At 42.2% G+C, this 18396-nt stretch overlaps 1 protein-coding gene across 1 annotated transcript in view; it reads right to left on the reverse strand.

Annotated features, from left to right (window-relative positions):
- Positions 1-441: 441 nt before the first annotated feature.
- Positions 442-18396, reverse strand: part of KCNH8 (potassium voltage-gated channel subfamily H member 8) — a 218259-nt gene continuing 200304 nt past the window's right edge. Inside the window, exons 14-16 of the mRNA XM_063128395.1 lie at positions 11676-11782; positions 9009-9085; positions 442-1146 (exon numbers count right to left, since the gene is read on the reverse strand). Of these exons, the coding sequence (XP_062984465.1) occupies positions 442-1146; positions 9009-9085; positions 11676-11782 (889 nt within the window). The remainder of the gene's footprint in view (positions 1147-9008; positions 9086-11675; positions 11783-18396) is intronic.

Genomic DNA, 18396 nt, shown 5'->3' on the forward strand with positions numbered 1-18396 from the left:
TAAATACCAGCAGGAGCCTAGTTCATCTGAAGAAAACCATGCCATGGATATTGTCTGGAAGCAACAATCAAACACTAAGGGGCAGGGGGAACCCTTTGCTTCACACAACAAAGCCTTCCTGTGCCAACGCTCCTTAGTCTCAGTTGTCCAGCTATTTCGGCACTCAGGAGCTGCTGAGTATCACAAAAGTCTGTTGAGCAGTCCAATTAAGTTAACATCTGCTTATAAAAGGCTGTTCAACGTGCTTCTTAAAACTAGAAATAAATCTTCATATGAACTAGTGAAACCTTTGTCTTTCCACTGGTCTCCCAACAGTGCGAATTTTCAGGTTCCCCAATTTCCATGTGCAACCAGGAAAAGGCAAACTGTCATGCGGTACTGGATAAGTTTACGTAGCTGGCAGTTGTGGAGCATGCTTGAAGTATCACTTAATTAGTTTCATTATACATTTATGGCTTTACTATCTTTCACATCCATCGTGCTTGTCTTAACATCTAGAGGCAAAACTTCTGAGGTCTGTGCAGATGCTGTTCCCGTTGTTCCTTCCAGGTCCCAAGACCCTGGCAGGTTCTCAAGGCTTAGTGAACTGACGGCTCCCTGACTAAAGCTTCCTTCCTCGGATCTGCTGGGCAACACTAGGTGTAAGGACGTGTCTGATGAAGAGCACATGGAGGATGACAGAGTTGCTGAAATAGACTGGAGGGGAGTCAAAGTGGTGTCCGAATGTGGAGAGGTGCAACTCACAAACTGCAAATGATCTTTCTGGATTACATGGTAGTGGGAGGGGGAATATTCAAGGCCTGGGGTATAATAAAATTCACTGTCTGTAGAATTTTGAATGTGGGATTCAGTTCTTTGTGGGCTGCTACCTACAGAGGTTGGATCCATGTTCCAGATGCCAGCTATCGTATTGGAATGGCAGAGTTGTGCTTTGGTGCAAGTAACATTTGGAACCTGCATATGCAAACATGGTTGATGTGTAGGCCAAGACATTCTAGTCTGTAAGTTTTCCTTAGTTGGACTTGTGGTTAGGCCATGCACTGCACAGAACTCTGGGGACTTCTGTGCCAACAGGTTTTCCAGGAGATGCATCACATTCTTCATGTCCTTACTTAATTGGGAGACTTCTTGAGTCAAAGCAGTGACCTGGAATATTAGAAATATACATATTTACACAACAGAATTCAAACTGAAGTGAATGTACAGAAGGGAATTAAACATAACGAAGTCCCTCTATTTCATAACTTATCCCACCTCTCTTATTCCAGCTTCAATATTTCATTAAAAACATACAGAGGCGTGTTTCTTTTCTAAGTAAGTAAATATATCATTTGGTTTTCTGTAACATATTTGTGGATCTTGTGGTTTGGCCACTGCAAATTACTTGTTCTACTTTTATTTAAGTTTAATTAAAGCTAACTGCGTGAAGTCAAAGTTCTCCTGAAGGAGTACAGCAGTTTTCTGTGCACTATTTACATAGCTGAAGCAATGTTTTCTTGTTTAGGAAGTAATTTCCACTTGTGTTATGCATGTTGTAATAGAATGGCCATTTCTTTAATGGAAAGCAATAGTTTGAGACATCTTCATCTGGAATGCTTATCAGAAGGATTGTATTTACATGGGTTAATAATGTTTCCATGGAATACATGACATCTGTGATTCATTATAGGGATAGAATAACAAAATCAAGTAGTTGATTCTCCATCTGCAGATCTTCAACCCATTTCTGCTAGCATCTTTCCACTGAAATCAATTAGACTACTTCAAGTACTCTGAAGTGAGTGAATCATGGATTAAAGCTGAAGGGAGACTTCTTTTCCCAGTCAATTATATCTTGCTAGCAGAAAAAAGCAAAGGAAGGTACCAAGTTAAAAATTAGCTCTTCTTTGCTTCCAATAGTAGCTAATCAATTTATTTTAGGCTAGATTACTGTCATTGTGCTCACAGAATGAAGCCCATGCAGTTCATCAAAGTGATGGTAATGAAAGTAATCTGTAGAAAATGAGATTGTACATTAGTTTTCAAAAAGATAAATGTATCAGTCAGAAAGAGAATAGGATAATCATGAAGGATTTGCTTTGCTCTAAATCAGGGATGGGCTTCATGTGGCCCGCAGGTGACACGTGCCCCCTGGCTGTTCTGGTGGTCTGCATAACCCCTGCCCCTCCACTGCATCTGCCCCCAATTTTGCTGCAGTGATGGTGTCGGCAGCAAAGAAGCAGTGACTTTCCTATAAAACAAGACTTGGGGAGCAGAATCACATTCCCAGAAGCTTCCTGAGAATGCAATTTTGCTTCCCAACAAGGTGCACACTCCCTGGGGGCTTTGTTTGAAAGGAAAACCATCCCTTATTGCACTCCTGTACCACTGAGTTTCGGTGCAGCAGTGGCAATGGTAGCAGCAGTGGGAGGGGTGCAACCCCATGGCCTGCCACAGTTGACCACCCATGCTCTCAATCAAATAAGCCAACAATTTAGCCATGTGCCTTGTATAACTGGACCTGCTTATTGCCGCAGACTGAGCTGCTTTAAGTTAGTCAAAGGAAATTAGCTACCATAGGAGAACTTTGATTTATCCATTGTATATACATGCAATACATATGCTAAAAATGTAGACTGGAATACAAAGAATCATCATGGGCCTATTTGGGCTTTTCAGGGTCCCACTTCCTTGCATCTCCTGAGAAGCTGCCCCTGAAGGTCGCTCTACCTCCGGAATGGCATTCATTGTGGCATAAAGGGGCATGTTGGGAAGAGAAAATCTGCTTCATTTTGGTAGGGTCATCATGCCCAAATATATCACTAATTTTACTTCACCTTGACCTCAGTTTCAAAGCTCTTTAGTTTGCTTTTTCTCCAGCACTAGTGTGTGAAATATTAATTTATAATGTCTTCCTTCTTCCAGTTCAATGGGCTTCTAGTGTGGTTGGGTGGGGGGATGACCCAAACCGCTGTTATTAATCTTAAGTGCTTCTGAAATCACGTTACAAACTGCTCAGCTGCACAGATATTACTTCAGTTTGATATATGTGACTATATGTAACCATTTCATTACCCATCCTATTGGGTATTCAGGGGATTGATTGATCATGCTTTTATGACATAATGAGTCTTAACGCTTTGGGGTACAGTGCCAGTTTTCTATATACAGCTTTCTATATTACCATTGCAGAAAACTTATAGACGTGTTCTTGCCTTAGTAAAACAAAAACAAAAACAGCCAGTCATTCACAAGTTTCATGTTTTCATTTGGCCACTACAGTCAAACATTCAGTGGGTGATTTCGAAACATTTTACCGTGTCTAGAAAATGAGCTTCAGTTAGTATATAATCAATTACACTGTTATATTATCAAACCCCTGTTAAGTTGACATTAAAAGCCTATATAAACCACTATCCTCAACATTGCTCCCCCCTCTGTTATTGTAGATCTTCCACCAAAAAAGATATGCAGGTATCTGACATTGTTCTGAAAACAGACTGAGCCTATCAACACAACAACAGAGATATTTCAATCATAGTAGTTTGTAATTATTTAGCAAACTAGGAGTGAATTTGCCCCTTCATTTCCCCTGTAGATAGACAGAGATTATTTGTTGGGGAGCTCTTAGACTTATCTTCCATGAATTTGTCTCGCTCTATCAATGGCTACTAGTTATGATGACTATGCATTACCTGACCTCTGGTATTGGAGGCAGTATGCCTCTGTATACCAGTTACAGAGGAACACAAGCGGGAGAGTACTATTGCACTCATGTCCTCCTTTTCGGGTACACATAGGCAATTGGTTGGCTGTTGTGTGAACACAATGCCATTTTATGACAGTTCATGCTTGCTGCACACCCCTTTCCCCACATTTTGAAGTGGGTGCTTCTCAGCACCATATCAGCACCCTGTGTTTTGTGTATGCATTTAAAATTATTTTCTGGTCATTTCCACAACAAAGACAGGAAATTTGACTGCTTGATTTTCTAGGCAATTTCGAACTGGCAGCTCTTGTGCAATTTCAAAGATCACCTATTCCAGCATTGTGAAATTTCAAATTTAACCCCCCCCCAAACCAATCAAAAGCCAGTAAGAAAATTCCAGTGCTGCAGCCAGATCCTAAACAAATTTACTCAGAAGCAAGCACTACTTGTTTAATGAGATCTCTTTCCCAATTTGTAAACCCAGAGAAGTTTGGGGCAGTGGAAAGGACTTAAGAACATAGGAAGTGCCATGCTGGATCAGACCAAGGGTCCATCTAGTCCAGCACTCTGTTCATAGAGTGGCCAACCAGCCATCGGCCAGGGAACAACAAAGCAGGACATGGTACAACAGCACCCTCCCGCCCATGTTTCCCAGCAACTGGTGCACACAGGCTTACTGCCTCGAATACTGGAGACAGCACACAACCATCAGGGCTAGTAGCCATAGACAGCCTTTGCCTCCAGGAATTTATCCAACCCCCTTTTAAAGCCATCCACATTGGTGGCCATCACTACATCTTGTGGTAGTGAGTTCCATAATTTAACTATGCGCTGTGTGAAGAAGTACTTCCTCTTATTTCTCCTGAATCTCCCACCAATCAGCTTTATGGGATGACCCCGGGTTCTAGTATCCACAAGCCCTATCCACATTTTCCATACCATGCCTAATTTTGTACACCTCTATCACGTCTCCCCTTAGCCTCCTTTGCTTTGTATTAAACAACAAGGCTCTGCAACCAGAGATGTACAAAAAGCAAAAGAGAAAGGAGGGTTTCGTCAACATGTCACTCAACTTCCCTAGGGACAACACCACCCACTACGCATTAATTGTGTGTTTTCCTGCCCACACTGGCTGAAAAATTGCAGTGCTGGTCCCTTTCCATCCTTACAGGATTTTTTTTTGCTGTTAGATAAATGACAGACGCAGCAGTAGGAAAACTAGGGTTGATTACAAATGGATCACAACATCGTATGGATCCTCCCCAAAATTCAATGAATGAAGCAGGACCATTGCACAATAAAATCCTCATCTGGAAACATCCTTAGAGAAGGAAGTAGGTCAGTTCAATAATCCAGTTTGTCAGCTTGTCGGCATGATCTTTTTGCATTTTTTAAAAAAATCCCTGTCTCTACCTACAGCACAGTACAAATTCAAGCAAAGAATTCTTTCACAAGGCCTTCTTTTCAAAAGGATGCAACCAAATGCAAACTTACTTGGAAGTAAGGCCCACTGAATTTGGTGAGACTTACTTCTAAGTCAACATGCATATGTTCAGGTTGCATAAAACTGTTAAGAGATTTTTAGCTATTTCCAACATGGCTTTTTAAAACAACAACAACAACAACAACAATTCGTCTTAAAAGAAATACAGAAACAACCATTTTTCAGACTAGACGTTGACATTTTTCATTCCTGTGAAATGTGCAGCCATTCCTACATTATATCCTTATACACATTTTACAGTCACAGTGGGTTGTAACCAAGTGGTGTCAGTCTGCTGATGGAAGACTTTTGGTCCAGCAGAGGCTTCCATCCATGGAATGGAGGGGGAGGTAATTTTAGGTGATTCTTCCCCTGTCTGCAGCCCCTGGCACCTCCCGAAATCTGCTGCCGAGAGTTCAGGGGCCCACCAGAACAGCATGGGAGATGGTGTGGGAGGAGCTGCACAAGGGGATGGAGGCCCTGGTGGATGCAAGCCCTGCTGGATCAAAGAGCCTTATATCATAGAATCAAAGAATCATAGAATAGCAGAGTTGGAAGGGGCCTACAAGGCCATCGAGTCCAACCCCCTGCTCAATGCAGGAATCCACCCTAAAGCATCCCTGACAGATGGTTGTCCAGCTGCCTCTTGAAGGCCTCTAGTGTGGGAGAGCCCACAACCTCCCTAGGTAACTGATTCCATTGTTGTACTGCTCTAACAGTCAGGAAGTTTTTCCTGATGTCCAGCTGGAATCTGGCTTCGTTTAACTTGAGCCTGTTATTCTGTGTCCTGCACTCTGGGAGGATAGAGAAGAGATCCTGGCCCTCCTCTGTGTGACAACCTTTTAAGTATTTGAAGAGTGCTATCATGTCTCCCCTCAATCTTCTCTTCTTCAGGCTAAACATGCCCAGTTCTTTCAGTCTCTCTTCATAGGGCTTTGTTTCCAGACCCCTGATCATCCTGGTTGCCCTACTCTAAATGCGCTCCAGCTTGTCTGCGTTCTTCTTGAATTGTGGAGCCCAGAACTGGACGCAATACTCTAGATGAGGCCTAACCAGGGCCGAATAGAGAGGAACCAGTACCTCACGTGATTTGGAAGCTATACTTCTATTAATGAAGCTCAAAATAGCATTTGCCTTTCTTGCAGCCATATTGCACTGTTGGCTCAAATTCAGCTTGTGATCTACAACAATTCCAAGATCCTTCTAGTTTTTAGTATTGCTGAGCCAAGTATTCCCCATCTTGTAACTGTGCATTTGGTTTCTGTTTCCTAGGTGTAGAACTTGGCATTTATCCCTATTAAATTTCATTCTGTTGTTTTCAGCCCAGCACTCCAGCCTATCAAGATCACTTTGAAGTTTGTTTCTGTCTTCCAGGGTATTAGCTATCCCACCCAATTGTGTGTCATCTGCAAATTTGATCAGCGTTCCCTGCACCTCCTCATCCAAATCATTAATAAAAATGTTGAAGAGCACTGGGCCCAGGACCGAGCCCTGCGGTACCCCACGTTGCCTCTCCCCAGTTTGAGAAGGTTCCATTGATAAGCACTCTTTGAGTCTGATTCTGTAGCCAACTGTGAATCCACCTAATAGTTGTTCCACCTAGCCTACTTTTAGCTAGTTTGTTAATCAGAATGTCATGTGTTACTTTGTCAAAAGCTTTGCTGAAGTCAAGATATATGACGTCCACAGCATTCCCACAGTCCACAAGGGAGATTATCCTATCAAAAAATGAGATCAAATTAGTCTGACAAGATTTGTTCCTGACAAATCCATGTTGGCTTCTAGTAATCACTGCATTGATTTCAAGGTGCTTACAGATTGACTTCTTTATAATCTGCTCCAGAATTTTCCCAGGGATGGATGTCAGACTGACTGGTCTGTAGTTCCCAGGTTCCTCCTTTTTGCCCTTTATGAAGATAGGGACAACGTTAGCCCTCCACCAGTCATCCGGCACCTCACCTGTCTTCCATGATTTTGCAAAGATAATAGACAGCAGTTCTGAGAGTTCTTCCGCTAGCTCCTTCATTACTCTAGGATGCAGTTCATCGGGCCCTGGAGATTTGAACTCATTCAAGGAAATTAGGTGTTCTTTGACCATTTTGTTTATCAATCTCAAACTGCAATCCTGCCCCCTCAACTTCTGCTTCACTTTTTCCAGGGGGGTCATAGACCTGCTTTTGGGAGAAGACTGAGGCAAAGTAGGAATTGAGCACTTCAGCCTTTTCTTTGTCATCTGTTATCAATTTGCCATCCTCATTAAGCAGTTAAACCACCATTTCTTTCCTCTGTCTTTCACTGCTCACGTATCTGAAGAAAGCCTTTTTATTGCTTTTAGCATCCCTGGCTAATCTCAACTCATTCTCAGCTTTAGCCTTCCTGACGCCATTTTGGTACTTCTGTGCCACCTGTCTGTACTCTTCTTTTGTAGCCTGGCAGTCCTTCCACTTCCTATATGTATCCCTTTTTGTTTTCAGGTCATCTCTAAGCTTTTTGTGGAGCCACATTGGTTTCCTCTGTTGTCTTCTATCTTTTCTCCTTGTTGGAATTGTTTGTAATTGTGCCTTTAAAATTTCCTTTTTTAAATACTCCCACCCATTCTGCACTCCTTTTCTCATTAGGCTCACTTGCGATGGGACCTTACTTATCATAGTTTGGAGTTTATTAAAATCAGCTTTCCTAAAAATCCAGAGTACGTGTATGGCTACACTCAGCTTTTGTCTCCTTTATAATCAAGAATTCAAGTATGACGTGGTCACTTTCCCCCAGAGTTCCCGTAACTGCCACTTTATCCACTAAGTCATCCCTACTGATCAATATCAAGTCAAGGATTGCCGATCCTCTAGTTCCTTCCTCCACTTTCTGTAGGAGAAAGTTATCACCCACACATGTGAGGAATTTCTTGGAAGGGCCGCTTTTGGCAGTAATGGTCTCCCAACAGATATCAGGGTAATTGAAGTCCCCCATCACTACTATATCACACTTCCTTGAAACACTGGCAAATTGTTTCTCAAAAGTTTTGTCCTCGTCTTCTCCTTGATTAGGTGGTCGTTAGTAGACTCTGATTATCATGTTCCTTTTATTCCTTGCCCCATTTATTTTAATCCAGACGCTCTCAATGGGGCTCCCAGTCTGATCCGCCTGTATTTCTGTGCAGGTATAGGTATTTTTTTTACATATAGTGCAACTCTGCCTCCCTTTCTATTTCTTCTGTTCTTTTTGAACAAGTTATATCCTTCAATTGCTATATTTCAGTCATGGGAGTCATCCCACCAAGTTTCAGTTACACCTATCAGGTCATATTTGCCTTCATGTAATAAAAGTTCAAGTTTGTTCTGTTTGTTTCCCATGCTCTGGGCATTAGTATATAGACATCGAAGACCACGTGTTTTATAGTCTGGCTTTGTTCCTACATTGTTGTGGACACTATTTTAGGGCACTGTTGGAGCTGTTCTCTGTACTGTGGTGCATGGGCCTTCATCCATTGTTGAGAAGGACAGCAATTGGTTACAACCCACGATATTTACGTGAATGGTGGAAACCAACTAGTTTCTCTCAAAAATGAGAAAAAGGCAGCCATTCTTAGGTAGCTAGTAAAGGAATCCCTCTACACACACATACACTTTTTACTGGAAGATTTTTAATTTCTGTTGAAAAGTTAACTTTTAGCTATTAATTATACATTCATTTGTACTAATGCTGTGGGTTATGAAGACACATGTATTTTGGACTTAAAGGTTTATCAGATGTTGCTAGTAATGAAAAATCAGAGCACTTCATCTCAAGAGTAATTGCTCCTTACAATTCAGAACAAATAAAATAAAATAAAACTCTCCATACCTCATTATTAAGCTTGCTGATCTGTTGCTTTGTTTCTTCTGCTTTGATAACTAGTACAGCAGCGCCAACATCATTCTCTGTAATCATAACAACACAAAACGTAAGGTGTAGCTTTTATATAATTGTGTTCATTTAGCTTTATTTCAGTTTTACTTAATGCAGAGGTTATCAAGCGACGTCAAAACCAATACCCACAAATCAAGGAAAAGAAACTAAGGCTATGCTTATTTGAATGAAGGTATAGATATTAGATGTTTAATCAAGCTTCCCCAAACATCATGCTTACTTGATGTGTGCATTTTTATTTTTATGTAGGATGTGATTGCTTTCTTTGGCTAGATGAGCCCACAGCCTGAGCAATGCTCTGTCTCTAAATCATATCAAATCAAACATAAAAGTACTGGCATAGAGTCAAGGGAAGAATATATCTCCTTGCACTGATACAACCCATGAGCTCAGCAGTGGCAGGACTCTTGTTACCTATTATGATATTGTCTTGGTATTTTCTCCCCATAGTTCCTAGGGGAAACATAACCATAAAGCAAGCTTAAAACTCATTGAAAAACTGGCTCCTGTCTCCATGTAACAAAATTCATGCACATTACTGGAGGCAAATTCTGCTGTCTTATTAGTTTGCCTTGCAGCCAAATGAATTTCTTTCTCCTGCACTCAAGTGAATGGACAAAAATGTATCTAGTTTATTTATTTATTTATTTATTACAGTTTTACAGGACCCTTAACCTTTTTGGATTTCATGGTGTAATAAGTTAATGTGGATTATTGTCATGCAGTGAGTGCTAATTTTCAGTCATGTGAATCAGTCAATCTACCACATGTGGTGCCCATGAGGGGAAAAATGAGGTGGTGCCCTGAGCTTCTTAGAGGAAAGTTGGGAAAAATCATTCACATTCCTTTGGTTTGTGGTCTTGAACTAGTCATAGATTAGCTGAGAAACTGGTGAGCTCTTCAATGCCCTTTCATTTAAGCTTTCTGCACTCAGGAATAATTTCCAGATTTATTCTGTGTTAGGCTGACCATAGAACAATTGGTTGGTTGCTGTTTATGTCTGTCATTGTTGTGATTTTAATTTATTTGTTTTTATTATTGTTTTAATTAACTTTTGTTTTAATTAACTTTTGTTTTAATCTTGATTTTATTATAGTTAGCCCACCTTGAGTACCATTTTTGGTAGAAAGGTCAGCTGTTGGACAATAAATAAATAAACCTGGTTTGGATTACTTTTGTTATTTCTCTAGTGAACTCTCTACCAGACTGTGTGTGAGAAAAGCTATGGGGTTTAAAGCAAAATCAACTGGGAAAACGCTTAACATTTATTAAACAGGTGGTTAGGATATAATAAAAAGCCTTATCCTTGGACTCTGCATGAATGCGTTTATATGTGTGAGTTGCCTTTGTGGGTGTAAGTAAGAAACTGCACCCATACTCAAAACATTCTTCTTTTTAAACAAAATTTGGAGAGTGTGGGATACAGTAAATTGTCACTTACCCAGCATGGGTTAAAATGATACATTTGATTTTATTAAACTACATAACAAATGGCAATTGAATAATAATGTATAATGCATTTCTTTATCAAATAAGTGTAGTACAGTATTAATTTATGGTTATGTTTAATATGGTTTTGAAACCAAACCAAACTAATGCTAAAGAGCACACAACTGTATGAAACATGTCATATACAAGTCAGATCATTTTATACAAGTCGGATGACAGGTATCCAGGTTTTGTCCTGTTTCATCATATGTTTTGACTTCATCAGAAAAACAGTTCCATTATCGCCATTAATGAGCAATACTATGGGAGTATAGGAGTTTGCAAACTTTAAATAGTCCTTCCATCCTGGTTTTTTAGTTAAAGCCCTCAAAAGGAGGTTTTTCCTCAATCCCCGGCAAGTGATCCAAACTGCTTCAATACTGTTCACAGGGACAGAAGGACTATTTAAAGTTTGCAAACTCCTATACTCCCACAATATTGCTCATCAGTAGTGATAACAGAACTGTTTTTCTGATGAAGTCAAAACGTATGATGAAACAGCACAAAAAATGGATACTTGTAATGTCTGTAATCTGACTTGCATAAAATGATCTGACTTGTATATAATGTGTTTCATACAGTTGTGTTCTCTTTAGCATTGTTTGGTTTGTTTCTATTCAACTGCTGCCCCCTTTGGTTTGTTGTTAATATGGTTTTGAATACATATTTACGTTTTTTCTATTTGCATTATGATCCCTCTCCCCTGGTCCCTTTATAATCCACCATCACCATTTTCAGTTTTGGTGCTACTATGCCTTAAATGAACATGTTGCTACCTAATCCCAACTTCACTATTGTTACAATTAGCATTGGTTAACAGTAATCATCCTTGTAAAATGACACCAGCTTTGGGGCCTGTTTAGGAAATAGCAATTCCCATAAGCATCCTAATCTGTTACCTTGTCCGATAAATGACTGGAAAAGAAGCCCAGGAAATTGGAAACAAATTGCTCTATCTTTTTCTTCCTGTCACTCTTTTTTTCATGATGCTTCTGGACGTGCCAATGCAGTCTCATCTAAAGCTTTTTCTCACAGTGTGTGGTACACAAAAGGCAGCCCTCTGCAAAAGGTGCATTATGAATCATTTGTAAGATGGCTAAATATAGCACTAACCCCTGATGGTCGGAGATGCTCTGGAATCCTGGCTGAGTGGTTCAGAGCCAAAGTCAAATGCCTGGCTTTCTTGGTTGTTGTTTCCATCCTCCGTTCCATCGACAATCCTGTTTTCAAAAACATACAAAACAATCTTGGAATATTTACACAGAAGGTACACTTCTTTCTCCTCGTGCATTACTGACAATATCCACATTTTAAGAAAAAGAATAATATTCATAATATGAATACTGCCATTATTTGAACCTAAACTGCTTAGAGAAAAGAAAAATGCTAAGGCTTTTCTCCTGTTGATGGCTATTCTCTCACATATGTTGGAAACACTAGAAGAAAAAGGTGGATCCATCTTTTCAAGTGCTGAAATACAAAAGAGATTGCTAGGTCCTGATGACATGCCTGTCACTTTAAGAACTCAGGATCTATGCAGCAGTAGGGCAACCCCTCCCTCGCTTACCCACCATTTCCTCACTTACTGTAGCAAATAACAGTTTAGTCGTTAACAATGGTGGGTAAAGGGAAGAGTGACGTGCCTCTGAGCTCATCAAACTGCAAGTAGAGCCTGCAGTCAGAACTTGGCCATCGGGTTAGCTGGTGGGAACCAAACTCTCTCCAGGGCTTAAATTGAACAATTGTGTTTTGTTTATAACCAGCGAAGAAATAATAAAGTAGAGTGTCTCCATTCATGTTTGCACCACAGAGTCAATGCCCTGGGAACAGGAGCCAGGAATTTTGTGTCAGAAACTGTCTTCAGTATACTTAGGAAGCTGCCTTAGGCCGGAGCTATTTGTCCATCTGACCTGGTTGAACGGTGCTTGAATTTTGGGGGGAGGGGGGCTGAAGGGGGGCAGCCTCCTTACCTTTTGTGACAGCCCTCTCAGCTGCTATTTTTAGAAGGGGGTGGGCTAAGCTAGGGGGTGGGGCTTGTGGATTTGATTAAGGGCCTTTGTAGCTTCCTGCCCCATCTCCCCCTCCATTCAACCATTGCCCCAGTATTGACTCCTCTGGCTGTGGTTCTCCAGAGTCCCAGGCAAGGTTTTGTTTTGTTTTTACAATCCCCTGCTATTGGATCCTTTTAACTGTAGATGCCAGTGATTGAGTCTGGGATATCCTTCATGCAAACCATATGTAGAAATGAATGAATCTGTCAATGTTGATTTTTATTTTTCCAGACTCAAGTGTGGTTCACCTTGAAATTTGGGGTTTTTTCCAGTCTTGTTTGGTATTTCCCCAAAATTTGATATTTATTTATTTATTTACTACATTTTTATACCACCCAATAGCCGAAGGACGGTTCATGAAAATTTATAAGCATTTTTGTTCACATTTCTCATAATACATAATTTTTTGTATATATCGTTGCTTAATATACACATTTTTATAAGCAATTTGCCTAGCATAGTGCATTTCAAAACATTGCCCCGCATATATACATTTTTATGCATTTTTTCACTGGCGAAATCTACTGTAAAGTTCAGAGACATGCGGATTTTGAAGGATAACTGATTTACAAAACTGCTTCTAAGTCTCCTTAGTTTCAAAAGGACTTTGCCATGTGGCACTGGAGAGGGGGCTGGTGTTTGACAAATGCAGGAAGTTCCAGGAAGCTAGATTCCGGCTGGACATCAGGAAAAACCTCCTGACTGTTAAAGCAGTATGACAATGGAGCCAATTACCTAGGGAGATTGTGGGCTCTCCCACACAAGAGGCCTTGAAGAGGCAGCTGGACAGCCATCCTTCAGATAGGCTTTAAGGTGGATTCTTGCATTGATCAGGGGGTTAGACTTGATGGCCTTATAGACCTCTTCCAACTGTACTATTCTATGATTCTATAAGACCAACTCACCCTTCCACTGTCCTTTGATGCCAGCCCATGTTTGGTCTTGTTTTTGTAATATTATATGCCACCGTGGAGGTCTGCATAGGTCAAGACAGGTACCTAGCTAACTAGCTAAATAAAATAAGTCATTGTTTTTGTACTGTGTGCAGCATCTTCTGTGAAGGTTAGATTAGCCTCAAATTCTTCTTTGAGATATGCAGTGTTTAGTTTCCAAAGCCAAGGTCTAGGGCTTTAGCCTGCCCTAGATTTACCAGCTTATTCATGAATGGGGCTCTGTACTTTTCACAGTTGGATGACAGGCAGGTACAGTTTGCCACATTGTAGTATGTCCACATCAAGGAAAGTTGTGAGAGTTGAATTTCTGCTTGTGGTGCAACTGGTAAAGGCACAGTGAGTTCCGGAAAAGTGGCAGTGGAGTCTTGCAAACAAAAGTAAAAGCCAAGAAATGATTATGATATGTGCAACTCAGCTGAGCTCCAGATACAAGTGAAACTTGTCAGGAGAAAATTGTAGAGGAGGAGGACCAGGTAAGGCATCTTGGGCTCCTTGCAAAGGGAAAACTGGTGTGATATAAATGTAATAATTAAAAAAGGAAAAAAATACAAATTACAACTTCTAGCGTATCATAACTAGGGATGTTGGAGGAATCTTCTGGGGAGTGAAGTTTGCTAAGCTGACCAGGTCAGTCCCCCCCCCCCCCCATTTCAGCTTGCCTCCCCGTGAGCATCAAGTTGGGCCATCTTGCAGGTTTTCTTGTGTTTCCCCCCGTAAATCACAATTTGCAAAATTTGTGCAAATTTCAGCCCCAGTATGACTGCAATTTGCAGAAATTATGCAATTTTAAGGTGACATTTGCACAAATTGCAATTTACAAAAAAGTGAAAAAACAGCAACCCTGAGACTAGTTCCCAGATTTTGAGGGAAAGCCTGCAGCTCACAAAAACCAGGCTGGTTTTCCCGCAACAGTCACACATAATTATAATAGGAGCAACAGAGTCCATGATCAAGCTTTTCTCTAAATAGTTTACATATAGAAAACCACTTGATTCATAGTAGTTACAAGTGCAACTTAAAGCAAAAATGTTAGTGTGAGTTGTCCCACTTGGGGTTCTAGCCAGCCGTACCATCTTCCAGAAGTGCCACACCCCACGTCTGGCTTGCCTAGCTGAGGGGGGGGGGCGTATTGCGATGGGGGGAAGAGCGGGACACATGGCTCACCCCCTTTGGCAGAGGCAATGGGTGTTTTTTGGCCTTTGGGTGTTTTTTTGCCCATTGGCCCTCACCCTTAGCCTCTTTGGATAGTGGCTCCCTCCCTCCCTGAATGTAGTGTGGGCATCTGCTGGTCATCCTTTTGGCCTGACTAGGAGTCTTTTTGCCTATTTCACACTGTAAGTGGGGTGGGAGTGTCTTAGGCTAATCAGGAGAGTAATGGATTGTTAGGTCAATTGGTCATAATTTCATTTAGGCTGGTGGGGCGAGCACAAACAGGGAATTCAGGGATGGTGTGTATTCTGTGGCACTGTGACAGTGATAGGTGATCCCTGGGGTTTTATGGCCCCAGTTGGGGGGATAAGGGTTACCTGTGAGGCCAACTCACCTCACCCACCCAGTGTTTTACAACATGGGAGTGGGTGACACGGGAAGGCCTCGCCTCCCCCAAAAGGGCAGTCTTGTCAGTGATGATCAGTGGATGCCACTCGATAGGAATGGAATGATTTTGCCCAATAATTTTATTTATTTATTTATTTAACAGCCTAGGTAGTTGCTGACTGAGTTACCTGCCCACCCAGTTACTCCTTTGCAGATTTTATTTGAATAAATGTGGCCCAATTTTACACCATACTTATGCGTCTTGTCTCTTTATTTCCCCTCGTCCACTCGCAATACTGCATTCCATTCCCTATCCCATGGTTTCCTCCCTTTTTGCTTTCAACAGCTAATCTGCATTCCATGGCCACTGAACACTGTCAGCTGTTCTAGGGGTTTTCTCCTTCCCCACCCTAATTTTTTGGGGTACTTCTGCAAACCTTGGGCTTCTTCTCCACCCTAATTTTTTTGGGGTACTTCTGTAAACCTTGGGCTTCCTCCGAACCTACTAATACTTTTCGCTTGTGCATGGGTGGTAAAGTTTTGACTACACACAAATCCACACTCAGAGGATGGCTTCATGATTAGTATTTGTGATAATAAACCATCGGTGTTACCAACTCCATGAGAGTTCACAAAATTAAATATGAAATTATGAACATTATTTTTGCATTGCAATGATAAGTGCTTCAGACTTCATGGCTGGACACTAGCAGTGGTAGGGAAATACCAGTTGCAGTAGATGTACATAGCCACAAGCAAGAAGAATTAACCATTCATAGTGAAATTCCCTTTTGGTAAATCCAAAATATTTGTTTCCAGAAATACAAGTGGGCTGTAACTGCCACCAGGAAGAAATGTCAGATAGAATTCTGCAATCCTTCATCTTTCTTGTCAGTTCTAATTTTCTCCTGTGGGCCTGCTTGTATTTTTGAAGAGGAACAATGATAAAAGGTGAGTGCAAACTGCTTTCCTAATTTAGTGTGAATTTTAGACTGCTCTAAGCATGGGAGATGGCAGTGCTGCTATGGTGAAAATTGCAGACTTGTTTTGGTGTGTGTGTGTGACTGTATCATGATCTTATTTTGAAATTGATGGGCACTACAGAAAGAGAACCTGAAGCTAGATTGATGTCTTTGGTTCATACAGAAACAGAAGAAGGAGAGGGATTTCCACTAGGGATGTGCTCCGCTCCGATTAGGAGCGTAGAAGCAGTAGCGGATTGGCCTGCTCCGCCTTACCCAGAGGCGGAGTAGGAGCGGACCGCGGACCTCCTAGAAGCAAGGCGAAGAGAAGCGACCATTTTTCGGAGCTCCGAGTTCAGGCGGAGCGCTCCGGTCGCCATCTTGAAAACATTTCGCCATAGGATTGCATTGCGGCAAATAATCGCGCATAACTACGTTGTTTTTGAAGCTATCGCTCTGGAAATTCTTGTGCTCAGAGAGTCGTGGATGGGGGTCATTTTGAGACCACTCTCACCTCTCTGCGTTGTCCGTGTCGCGTGCTATATTTTTTTGAAAATCGGGTCAACCGCGCGGCTCAAACTGCGTTTCGGCTTTTCGCCCATAGGATTGCATTGAGGGAAAGAATCGGGGATAACTGGGGGGGGGTTTAAGCTATCGTTCTGAAAATTCTTGTGCACAGAGAGTCGTGGATGGGGGTCATTTTGAGACTACTCTCAACTTTCTGCGTGCTGTGGTTCACGTGCAATGTTTTTGTGAAAATCGGGTCAACCGCACGGCTCAAACTGCGTTTTCGGCTTTTCGCCCATAGGATTGCATTGAGGGAAAGAATCGGGGATAACTGGGGGGGGGTTTAAGCTATCATTCTGAAAATTCTTGTGCACAGAGAGTCGTGGATGGGGGTCATTTTGAGACCACTCTCAACTTTCTGCATCGTACGGGTCGCGGGCTAGACGTTTTTAAAAAATCGGCGGGAAAAATACCTTTTTCAAAGGGCTGAGGGGCAGAGTCAGCTCCCGGTCATGATGATCCCAAAGTTGGAGGAGGGCATAGGCAAAACAGGTAACTTGGGATTCTGGGAAACTTCTCTTTCTTCATCTGAACGGGCTTTTCCCCGTGTTTTTTAACACAGTAGCCCCACCAAATGCACAAACACAACCTGAAATCATATACTAAGCCAAGAATAAGAGATAGAAACACAGCACTGCTCCCCACCCTAACCTTGGGGAACAACTGAATCGATGTGGTGCAAGGGGATGAGCTCCCCTAGGGCATCTCATCGTGGACGTGCCCCCACTCTCTCCTGCACTGGAAGGCCATAGAGCCTTCCAAAGAGAGTAAAACGGTGGAGCAATGCCTATCATGAGTTGAAGTGAATGGTCACTTTTCAGTGGTGGAGCAATGCCTGTTCTGAGTCGAAGTGAGCGTTTTACTTCTTCTCGGAGCTGTTGGTGGCTGTCAGTGTCTTGAACTGGCAGCTACTTCCCCCTCCCCCGGGCACGTCCCCCTATTGCTGGTAAAAGACAATCCCCCTCCTTCACGTCCTGCTTCACGCCCTTGTCGTGACCTGCATTCTATCAACTATGAGGCTTTCTCTCAGTCTCTAGCCTCCTCTCTTCCTTCTGTCTTCACAGCCATCTCCTTGGACTCAGCCGTCTCCTCCTTTAACTCCACATTGTCTTCAACTCTTGATAATCTTGCTCCATCTACAACTCGGATAATTCGCCCCTCTCAACCCCAACCGTGGCTCACCTCTTTCCTCCGCTACCTTCGCTCTTGCTCCCGGGCAGCCGAACGCCTGTGGCGTAAGACCAGGGACTTGGCGGACTTTGTCCACTACAAATTTGTTCTCTCCTCCTTCTCTTCTGCCATTTCACTGGCCAAACAGCAGCACTACTCAACGCTGATCCAGTCAAATGCTAGACACCCTCAGCGGCTCTTCAAGTCCTTCAATTCTCTCCTGAAACCTAATCCACCATCTCTCCCCGCCTCTCTGTCTGCCAATGACTTTGCCTCTTTCTTCAATGCTAAAATCCAAACTATTCGCTCCGATCTGGCCAGCTCTGCTCCGCTCCCAGCTCCTGTGCCTCACCTGTCAGTTCCTCCTGCAACTCTCTCGGCGTTCCCCTCAGTCTCAGCTGATGAACTGTCTAAAATACTGCGCTCGTCAAAGCCTTCCACTTGTTCCCGTGATCCAATTCCCTCTCGCGTCTTTATTAATCTTATCCCCGCTATCCTCCCATCCTTGCTTCACATCATTAATTCTTCCCTGTCCTCTGGCTCATTTCCCTCTGCTTTTAAACATGCTACTGTCTCTCCCATTCTCAAAAAACCC

The sequence above is a fragment of the Elgaria multicarinata genome, chromosome 1, assembly GCF_023053635.1.
Source record: "Elgaria multicarinata webbii isolate HBS135686 ecotype San Diego chromosome 1, rElgMul1.1.pri, whole genome shotgun sequence".
Lineage (NCBI taxonomy): Eukaryota > Metazoa > Chordata > Lepidosauria > Squamata > Anguidae > Elgaria > Elgaria multicarinata.